Source organism: Phocoena phocoena, chromosome 7 (assembly GCF_963924675.1).
Source record: "Phocoena phocoena chromosome 7, mPhoPho1.1, whole genome shotgun sequence".
NCBI lineage: Eukaryota > Metazoa > Chordata > Mammalia > Artiodactyla > Phocoenidae > Phocoena > Phocoena phocoena.
This window is the reverse complement of record NC_089225.1, coordinates 91504743-91516210: the sequence shown is the minus strand read 5'-3', so window position 1 is coordinate 91516210 and position 11468 is coordinate 91504743. Positions and strand designations below refer to the sequence as shown.

The 11468-nt window shown below is 34.1% G+C and overlaps 1 protein-coding gene across 3 annotated transcripts in view; it reads left to right on the top strand.

Moving 5' to 3' along the window:
* Nucleotides 1–250: 250 nt before the first annotated feature.
* Nucleotides 251–11468, top strand: part of IKZF2 (IKAROS family zinc finger 2) — a 167070-nt gene continuing 155852 nt past the window's right edge. Inside the window, exons 1-2 of one of the 3 annotated variants that reach the window (XM_065881241.1) lie at nucleotides 251–293; nucleotides 1094–1198. In XM_065881241.1, the coding sequence (XP_065737313.1) occupies nucleotides 260–293; nucleotides 1094–1198 (139 nt within the window). In that variant the 5' untranslated portion in view covers nucleotides 251–259. The remainder of the gene's footprint in view (nucleotides 294–1093; nucleotides 1199–11468) is intronic. The other 2 variants (XM_065881239.1, XM_065881238.1) reach the window with 2 other exon arrangements.

The window sequence follows — 11468 nt, the reverse complement described above, 5'->3', positions numbered from 1 at the left end:
CTGCAGCCCATCTCATAGCACACTTATCTTTCCTATCCTATCTCCAGCAGGAATCAGATCATTTGCAGAAAGAGTTCAGTGACTTGCAAATGAGCACATACAGTACACTGTAGTATGTTTCTTGGGCACAGGTTGCAGCAGCAGCAACATGGGCTAACTGCTTGGAGCTTCAAATAAGTTAAGCATTTAATGGCAGATACTGAAAGGAATCATTGTGTTAAGGGTATAATCTTTTGTATTGCAGCACTGCACTTTGACTATGGAAACAGAGGCTATTGATGGCTATATAACGTGTAAGTATTCATTTTCATTAATCTGTTATTGGTAATAAAATTATGTTTGCTACCTGTATTGTAATTTCTGAATTGGAAGTTTTTGTCAAGAACTGTAAACTCTTACCTCCTATCTGTTCACAATTTCACCTTGTAAATGAGTTTGAGAAAATAGCACTGAAGTGAAATAAGAAGGAAGTATAGATATATACCTGCTATATTAAGAATAGTAGCTTAGCAGATCAACAATTTGCTACTTTATTTTTTTTTTCATTTACTTTAAGTCTAGAATAGGTCGGGTTACATATATGTCTACTAATATGGCATGTACTAAATACTTAGTACTCTGTAACCTATTTTTCAGACACATAATGTGAAAGAGAATTAGCTCATTCAAGTTGGCATTTTTTTTTAGCAAACTCTCCTTTCAAACATCTAACTCTCAGATAGCCAGCATTTTGGAAATGCTCATTAAAAATACTGTGTGCTTAAGGATTAAATTAGATGTTAAAAGAAAACAGTTTTTTCAACTAGAAGATACTTTAGAAATCAACTACTCCAGTCTCCATTATTTTACAGTTTAGATGAATGTGATAATGAAATTTTGTAATTTTTTAATCGTGGGCTGGTTGTTGCTTTTCGTCATTTCGTTCATTTATTATGTATTTCTAAATAACATTTCCGTATAGTTTCTTTTTAAGGGAAAAATGTATTTCATTAAAATCATATATGCATACCCCTGCATATATGATTACAAAGTTGGTAATTAGATTTTAGATGACAATGAACAGAGACCAAAAGATTTTATTTTGTGAAAACAGGTGACAATGAGCTTTCACCTGAAAGGGAACACTCCAGTATGGCAATTGACCTCACCTCAAGCACACCCAATGGACAGCATGCCTCACCAAGTCACATGACAAGCAGTAAGTCTTCATTTTATGATTTTTTTTTTTCCTATTTCTCTAGCGATAGACTTGAATTTGTTAGGTCTGTAGGGTCCTCTCACATTGTGGTGTAGCTGCTGCTATAGATTTTGTTAAAGAAAGAACAACACAGATTTATTCCTGTTCATTTTGGTATCGTAAAACATGAGCCTGCTTACTAGTCTGAACTATCCCAAGGTGGCATTTGGGAGCTGGTGCTTACCTGTATCAGGTAAGAAATGTTAGGCTTTTCTGGTTATTCTTTTGTCTTGCCAGGTTTATGACTAGTTTTGTTTTTGTTGCTGGGTAAAAAAGTATGGAAACACGTTATTTCCAAAGGACTCTTCGAAGTAAAAAAAAGAAAAATTATTTTCTATTACCTTGGCACAAAGCTAATCCATCAGTGGTAGAATTGCAGTGTTAGTTGCTTTTTCTTTTTTTTTTAAACGTGTGAAAGTTTTGTGTCCAAAGCATTGGAAGTGAAATGTAATTGAAAATTTGTGGAACTCATTTACATCCATTTCTCTGACAAAGTGAAAGCATTTTGCTTTAGACTGTCCAGAGAAGAATTGAGAAAATTTGGAAGGATGTTTTGAACTTGCAGGAATAGACAGTTTTGGCTACTGTTTTTGATAAAGGGTCATTCATTGATATACGAAACATTGTTTTTGTGTAATAGAAAAGCAACTTACATGCTGTCAGTGACAGAAGACAAAATACTTTATTAAGAATTTGGTTTATTTTCTCTTAATTATAATGTTTCATAAGTTATCAAGTGCAAATGCTCTGTTACTCCTACTTAAACTTAATTTGAAATCCTGTGTTTATACTTTTGATATATGTTATATTCTTATACAGAAAGGCCATCTGATTTACATGTAAATATAATTTAATTTAAAAGCTTTCTATTTGGGTGACATGTGAAGGAAAAGCATTTTCTTTCCTTTTTAAATGAAGATTTAATAACTAAAGAAAACTGAATCATCGAGTGAATTATGAGCATATTCTTAATATGTTAATTCTGATTATCCTGAGAGAACAAATTTTCTTTCCACTTCCCTCTTACGGTTTCAAAACTTGATGTTATTGTGAAACTACTAGCTTCATAAGTAGTTAAGACTTCTGAATTATAAGCAAGAGTATATAGAATACTATTGAATACATTTTGCAATTTGTTAACTTTAAGTGGTTCTAGTTATTGACTTGAAATTTCGACTGAACTATGTGAACTTACTTTACTTATTTAAAAGTTTTCTTTATTTTTATTAATGGGAAGCACTTCCTAGGAAGATTTTATTCTAGAAGCAGTCATTGAAATGCCTTTATCATGTAGGAAGAAAATTAATAGTGATGGAATGTATATTAAATTATAGTGCTAATCTCTTGTAATGGATCTTGTAGGATTAATTTAATTTTTCTGCTAGTTGGCTATTGATTTGATAAAAGTTATACTACTATTGCAATGTAGGGAGTACAATTTTTACATTTTAACATTTAACGTTACTAGGTCCTTGGCAGGATAGATATTTTATTTTTCAGATAATTTTCATTTAATTTCCTAAAGAGTAAAGATGGATTGATATGCAGTTTCTGTTAGCTTAATATTTAGCTATTGTCTTTAGAAACATTGAATATAAGGGGTACGTAATATTGGGTAATCAGACTTTGACTGTCATCCCCCAGCCACTGCTAGAATATCAGCTGGAAAATACTTGTTAATTGGTTAATTAGCTCCTCTATTTGTGAATTTGATTTTGGTTTTGCAAGTAGTCCTTTCTAAAAGGCAGTTCACTCATTTATTTTAAATAAACATTGCAGAGTATGGGCATGATCAGTTTGGACAAATAAGAACTGTGCTTTTGATATTTGAGTCTTTCTCACCCAACAGCAGTAAAATTATGTTTGGTAAAGAGGTTTTGTTCTTGTTTCTTTTTTTTTAACTTACTAGCCTGTGGCAATTCCATGTTAGTATAGTTTTTAGCTAAGCTGCATGTGTTTTCATGTTCTTTTCCAAAGAGTTGCAGGTTAAATATTTTGGCTTTCACTTCAGAGCTGTCTGTTGCATCCTTTACGTAGCCTCTATTTACAGTATCTAGGTTACCCACTTAGGTGTTAGATGGAGAAGATACCCATTTTTCCTCTCTGTTAGATCTAGGAGAATATCAGCATTTTAGATTGCCAAAGCAAATAGTGCTAGAGAGGGACTCTTGTCTGTTAATTAGAATAAAAGACCTACAATCGGTCACTCAGATGTTTTTCTATGACTTGGAATAATTTTTTGTGCGTGTGTGACTTGTCAAATCACTTGTGTCTGAGATTACTGGTTTTTCTAAATCCCTTTATATGCATTGCTGACTTTATTATATGAAAATAACTTATTTATTTCCTGCATTTTTTAATATCTTCAAATAATATTCCTAAAGGGCTGTGACTTCCAAAAACAGAATTGCAGTTTTGGTTGAAAGTATTAGAGCTGAAAGTAAATGTGAAAACCTTTATGATAGAATAAGATAGGTTCCATAGCAGCAAGGAGGACAAGAGTATATGTGTAAGAGGTAAAAAAGTTATTTTAAAACAGTTTAGAAAAAAAATAAAAGGAATAAAGCCTTTGATTTTATGAAATAACTGACGTTCTAGCAGTAAAGTAACACTACCATGTGATAGCCCACTTATTTTGGCTTTAGGAAAGTGGTCAGTTTTATTCTAAGGTCATAGTCATTTGTTTAGGTTATCCGATGACTATTCTAAGATGAAGGGTGTCTGTATAACTCGCTGCCAGCTATTGTATAAAAAATAATGACAGCAGCTATCATTATTTGACAGTGCTAGAAGAGAGCATCGGTGACTTGGGAGAGAACTAAAAATGTTACAGTGCCTGGCAGTCTTTGGTTTTAAAATTCAGCATGTAAGATAAAAAGAAGTAAGAGGTATCAGTGAACTTAACGTTTTGTAATGACTACATCCTATATTTTCAAGTAGATTTCCTTAGAGAAATTTAGACCTTTTCTTCTAGAATAAGGATCTCTTTGATAAGAAGATGGGCATTGTTGCCCAAGATCATTAGTGTACATATTGAGTCTGCTGACAATCTTCGGTGTCAGGGATGACAGTATATGCCTTGATGGCTACTGGAAATACACAGTGTTAAGTGATTTTAAAAATAGAATCTGGAAGTTAAGAATCTGAGACAGACAACTCAGACAGAACAATACAAAAATAATCCATATTGTATTTCGGTCCATCAGATGAGACTTACTTTGTGATTCCTTATGTTTCTGGGTTAGCTCATTCCCAATTCTTGTATAGTTGCTTCAGTATCAGTTTCAAACTGTGCTATACGTGCTGCTGAGTATTTTGAAAGATTTTTAACGTTCAAAAAATTGTCATTAATCTTATTTTTCTCATTATCATTTACTTTTATAATGCTAACAAGTGAATTTTCTTTGGAGAGAGCTAATGGTGTGAAAATACATTGTGACACAAATTTTGTTTGTATTACTTTAAAACCTTTACATGGATCAACTTTGCAGTCAATACCATTTATCAGTCAGTTTGATGGCCAGGTGGCATGTATGGAATTGGAAGAAGTAGTAATTCTAGTTTTACAAGACTCTGACCAATAATCAGGTCAGGGAATCTAGTTTATTCTTTTTAGAGTGCTTCACATTCATTTTTTTTCTTAGCTAGTTTCCATTTTTAGAACCTAGTGAAGCATAAGTATAGTATGATTTCTATTTTTCTTGTGAGGAAATGGAGGTTTGAAGAAACCAGTTGGCCTCTTAGGTCCCTTAGCAGAAGGATAAAGTTGTCAGGATTGGGATGTAAAACTGATATTACCTTGTGGGTTAGTCAGATCACTTTATTGATAACTCTTGAAAATGTCATTATCTCAGGGTGCCCACCATGTCCAGTACTGACCCATGTTTTAGTGACAAAAACAGTATTACAGAAGTAGAATAGGGTTATTATGAGGGTGGAATGATAACAGATAATCTTGTTAAGCAGATGCTCTACTGCACTTTTAAAAATATAGCTTATGTTTTGGGACTCACCAGCTTTCTGAGTTGTCATCTATATCTTAGTTTGGCAGTCACCCTTGGTTGGATTTCCATAGGACACACCCTAATATAACACCAGATGGACCTGATGTAAAAGCTTGCTCTGTTTTCAGTTGTAGTACTTAGTTTTGTGTATATACCCAACATACCTTACATTTAGTTTTTACTTGTCGGGAAATTAAAAAAAAATAAGTTTGACTTGATTTCTTTACACCCATCAGAGGTAAGTGTCATGGACATGTACCAAAAGGAAAAAAAAAAAAAAGGAACTAAAGGAAGTACGTATGAGCAGGGAATTAACAGCAAAATTTCTGTATTTTTTACTTTGCAGCTCATTCTGCCCCCACCCCCCCACCCCCCATCTTTTAAGTCTGCTTTGAAGTAAGAATAAATGTCTGTCTTGGAGAAACAAAACAGCTTACTGTAGAAGTGTTGTTTATATTGCCTCTATCTTTGTCCAAATTTGTCTTCCCCACTGGAAATATATTAAAAATGATGTAATGTGATTGGTTAGGTTCTTTTGGGAGTCTTCCTTTGAGCTGTAAGGAATTGAGATCCCTGGGTCCCATCCTCTTCTCTCCTGACTTTGAATATCGATACATTTTGATTTTATGATGTTCTGAAAGATCAATAGCAGGGTCACAGTCCTAAGATGAGGTAGACTATGTTGTTTTTCTTTGCTTTTTTCCTTTATATCTGTTTATATAATATATATTTATTGACCTGTTAGTATTTTCCTTTTGTGAATTAATCAAGACTCAGGATATCTCTGCTGAAATAGGTAAAGAGTATTTAGGAACTATTTTCCCTTATTATAAATGTGTAATCACAACTGGAGTGAGAGAAAGAAGGGGGGCATAATTTATTGAATATATATAGGATGCCCAACACTATACTAAGTGATCCATATTATTTCACTTAGTCTCCACAACAGCTCTGTGAAGTTACTCTGTTTATACTACAGAAAACTGAGGCTCAGAGGCAGTAGATTGCAGGTGGTTAACAATATGGGCTTTGGGGTTATACAGGCCTGTGTTAGAATTCTTGCTTTGCCACTAGCTTGCTGTATGATCTTAGTCATGTTACTTCACATCTCTGAGCTCCAGTATTCTTATCTGTAGAATTGGGATAAGCAATACCTAAGTCAGTGGGCTGTTGTGAGGTTTATTTTTTTATCTTTATTTTTCTTCTTTTTCACTGTGCTGCGTGACACGTGAGATGTTAGTTCCTAGGCCAGGGATGGAACCCGTGCCCCCTGCAGTGGAAGTGCAGAGTCTTAACCACTGGACCACCAGGGAAGTCCCTGTTGTGAGGTTTAAATGAGGCAATATTATGCAAAATACTTAGCGCAGTTCCTGACACATGCTAAGGTCCAATAAATAATCACTGCTGCTATCACTCAGAGTAGGTAAGTTTCTTTTGCACCAAACCATGATTCATAAGAATGTTTTCTTTTTTTTTTTCAAATCAATATCTGTTTGAAATTCAGATCTTTTGCTCTTTCCATTTTACTACATAGGTCCAGGGAATGGAGATAGGCATTTCTAATAATTTAGGGTAAAAATGAAAGAAAACCCCCCTCTATTATTTAAAGCATCTGTGAAGATTTTGGTTAAGAAAGAAGTAGAGTTTGTCTATGTGCCCGAGATTCTTTTTATTGGGTTTCAGTGTTCCTGAGCTAAGTTTTATATTTTTGGTTACATGTAAAGAAAATCATTGCTTATCATTGGTGCTCTAAAGCCACCAGTCTTTAAGAATGGAAAAAGTCCTCTTAGTAGAGTAACCTAGCCATATCTAGAATCAATTCTTTCTTTGAAAATCTGTATCTAAAATTTCACCGTATTTGTTGCTTCTGGTAGTACCGTCGATTCTCATTTGATGATACTTAATCAAGTTGTAGGCCTGATTGTTGCTAATTATGCGTTTTGGGGGTAATAGTTTAGGTGTTTTAAATTTGAAGTAAACTTAAAATAAAATTATCACAAGCATTTGACATGTTGCTATATTGTTCTAGTTGATTAATTCAACAAATATTTGTAGGCTATCTTTTATGTGTCAGGTACAGTAAGGTGAATCCAAAGGTGAATAGTACACTATTTTTGTCCTCCGGTAGCTCATGCTCTGGTTTGAAAGAGACATCTGAACAGGGCCTTATACTATGATAACCTCAGTGTTCTTATTATTATGGGGAGTGAGGGGTGGTACTAGTTTGAGAAGACTTCCTGGAGGGAGATGCCGCTTAAGCTGAGACTTATTAAATGAACAGGATTTAGGAGAGAAGCAGAAGGCTTGTTCACCAAACAAACCCACAGTGGGAGCTGAGAAATAATATGATATGTTCTGGGAAATACAAACAGATTGGTATTTCTGGAGTGCAAAGTTGGAGTCTTAGAATTTGAAGCCAGAGATGACTCTGGAGAATTAACCAGGGCAAGATAATGGAATATCTTTTATAAGAGGAAACTTGGATTTCATTTTCAAGGGAGCACAGGATTTTAACAAATAAGATTACTTCAGTCTTTTTAATGACATGGATCATACCAGCTACAATAGGAGTAAAATGATTGTGGCTGGGGAACACTCTAGGGGCAGGAGGTTCTTTAACAGGCTGTTGCAATGACAGAGTGAAAAGTCATGAGAGCCAGTGGTAGTGAAGATAATAAGGAAGAGAAGGATTTGGGAAATAATAGCTTAAAGTGGACAGGACTTGGATCGTAGGGTTAAGGATAGGAGAAAGTTCATGATGATTATTAGACTATTGGATAGATGGCAATAGGTTCCATCAGGGAAGATAGGAAATACTGGAGCAGGTTTCCAGGAAAAGATTTAGTTTAGTTTAATTCTGTATACAGAGAGTTTGAAGCACCTGTGGAATTTGGGAGAGGATAGCAATCAGGCAGGAGGATAGTTTAGACTAAGTGTGAATTTTCCTAATTAGTGAAATCTAATATGTAGCTTGTGGTTTTGTTACTTTCCCTCCTGTATTACTTTAACAATAGTTTAGTATTTCTTTAAAAAATTCTTCCCTAAGTAATTCTCAGCCTTTGAGCAGTGACCATATTTCCCCAACTGCCCCCATTGAATCAAAATTCTATATGGAAATGTACGGTCACAGGTTTTAATGAACTCTTTTTGCTTAATGGAGTCCTTTTATGCTAGTCTCAGAAGTTGGATTAGTTGATGTGATTGACTCACTGATTTTTAAACAAAACATGCTAGCCTTCTCCTTAAAATTTCGTGGTCTATTTAATATCATAACTTTGATGGTTACAATTAAAAAAAAATCATATGCCATACACTCCAAGGCCTCTACTGTAATGATTTGTCTTTATTCTGTAACCTATTTCTCATCTAATACATAGCTTAAAACATATGTTTTAATACATATGTTTTAATACATAGCTTATGTTTTAATACATATGTTTTAATACATAGCTTATGTTTTGATACATAGCTTAAAACATGTGAGGAATCATTTGTTAACTAAGTACTAGCCAGTTCTGCTACATTAATAGCCAAAGAATTTAATGATTTTATGCAGAGCCTTTTTGAAAACTTTGAGATAAATATACATGACATATATCATTTGGAAATTATTTGGTACATAATTTTTTTTAAAGTTTATAACATTGTGCCCCTTGGGATAAAATAACGTAAGGGGAAAAGTGTGGTATAGAAAACATCTTAATCTATTTCCTTAAAACATATATTATAGAACACCATCTTAGAAATTAAGCCCTGATTACCCAAGACACCATGAAATTTCAAATGAATGTTAATGATGAAAATAAGTTCATCTGAGATTTCCTGTATGTGGAGATTCAGAAGTTGCTGTGGAGATATTTTTATCTTTTAATCACTGATCCAGCAAACATTTATTAAGCATTTTCTTTGTGTGATGCACTGCTGATGCTGGGGCACAAAAACTGTGTTAGGGATTTTTTTTTGGAGTGGATGTTATCTTTCAAGGTCCAAGAGAATTCATATTTTATTTGAGATATTAATAATCCCATTGCATTTAGAAGCAAATAAGTGTGTTGTGCTCACCATAGTTTATATCCATTGTAGAGAAATGAACTGCTTCTCACCTTTTACCTCTGAGAATTCTTCAAAAGTGTATAAATTTGAAGACACACAATGAAACAGAGACAAAAATACAGCCAGCTTCTAAAATAGGTTCCCACAGGAGAACATTTCCCCAAGAAATTTTCTATAATGTAGGATTTTGTTCTCAGCCTTATAAGTTCCGAAACTTGATTGGCAGCATGCACAGAGCGGCACCGCATCTCAAGGTTGACTCGCATTAAACAAGTTTACAAAATTCATGTTTAAAGTTGGAATACCAATTTATGTCTGTACTTTCATTAAAAATAAAACAAACGAACAAAACCTGAACCAACTAACATAGGATCTGGATCACCTCAGTTGGCTTGACCAGATCTGTTTTTGTGTGTGTACTGACCTATATGGGTAAAGCAACAAAGGTCATTTGGTTAGCAAGGAATACAAACAAAGGGAGGTAGTTACATAATTCAAATGTTTAATGGCATCAGACTAAGAGACCCTAATATGTTCAGCATCACAATAGAAATAGCAGTGCCATTTGCATCAGTATGGTTGAAGTCTTTTGTCCAATTCCTTCTTCCCTGAATGGACATGGATTTAGATTCCCTAGATATAGCCTCAGCCAAAATACTTCTGAGAGTCATTTTTTTTCTTGGCTTCCTTGGCTAAATCCCGCAGATTCAGTTTTTAACTTATACATGTAATCAGGTTATAACCAATTCTTGTCAGCCTAGGATCCATTCATTTTCTTTAATGTAATTTTACATTTCTGCTTAGATTTGTTAAGTGTTGATATAGCCTAACTCTGTGAAAGCTATCTTATAATACCTATAAAGGATACCCCAACTACTATTACCATAAATTCAAACTTCCATTCGCAGAAATGTTGATGGGTGATGTGGCCAGCAGTTTAAGAGGTCTTAGTATCTATTTTAGATGAAGATGGAAAATAGCACTGCCACCTGAGAAAGGCACCTTACGTTAGCTGGGGATCTAGGAGAGCTTCTAATTAATAGGTCAGGAGGAATAAACATCACACTAGTTTCATGAAATCTCTGAAGTAGTCCGGCCACAGCAAATGAGACTTTATAGACAAGTATAGTATTTTAGGTTAGTTAATAGGGAAGGCTGTCTTAATTACTGAGTGTGAATTTAAGAATATTTTTTCAAAGCACACAGCTTTATTTTGGGGCCACATGTTGATTATAAAGAAATTAGAGATTTTCCAGATGTGAATCTTTGAAGAAAATGGCTATGCCTTATCTATTGGGTTGGCCAAAAAGTTTGGGTTTTTCCTTAAGATGTTACAGAATATTTCTTCATTCCCAGTATACAGTATCATACTGGGTCATTGTAGGAGCCCAGTAATTATTTATTGAATTAAGGAACTGCTTGTGATTCACATATTGCATATGTGTATTTAAATAATGTGTTTCTGATCTATTTGAGGAAATTTGGAAAGTTGATTTCTTAGATGTTGAAATAATTCTGAAATCCCATTTTACTTGTGATTTTTTTTTTTGTTAGGGTATGTATTTATTTCAACCATGTCTCAGTCTCAAAAGGATTTTGTAACCTTCAGATCAGCCCCAAACAGATGATCTTCAAGATTCTAAACGTCTCTTTAGTTTTCTGATTCCATACTAACATAGTCAGTGGAATTCAAGTTAGTGTAAATGTTTCAGTGAATATGTTATAGTCATCATCATCGTCTTCATTACTAATATCTTTATATGACACATTTAGTGTTTACAGATTTCACACCACATATAATTTTAAAATCAGTTTTTCTATCACTTATTTAAAACTGCATGTACAAAATGGAATGCTTCAATTAACTTTTCTTATGCTCTCCAGATATTTTGAGGAGCATATAATTAATCAGTGTAGAGTCACGTTCTAATAAATTAACATTCTGGTGTCTACACCTTTGACATTTTTGTCATTGCTCTCTTATTATCATGGAAGCTGTAGCTCTCCTTACACCTGACGGTGTCAACTTTACCTACTACTTACTAAGACATCAGTATGCAGGGCTTGGCCATATTTTGAAGTGCTGGGAAGCTGCATTGCTCTGTTTCTGTCGAATTAACTAAGAATTTCTGGCTGAGTTCTAAAGAGGAATTATTCCTTCTGCAACTATATAA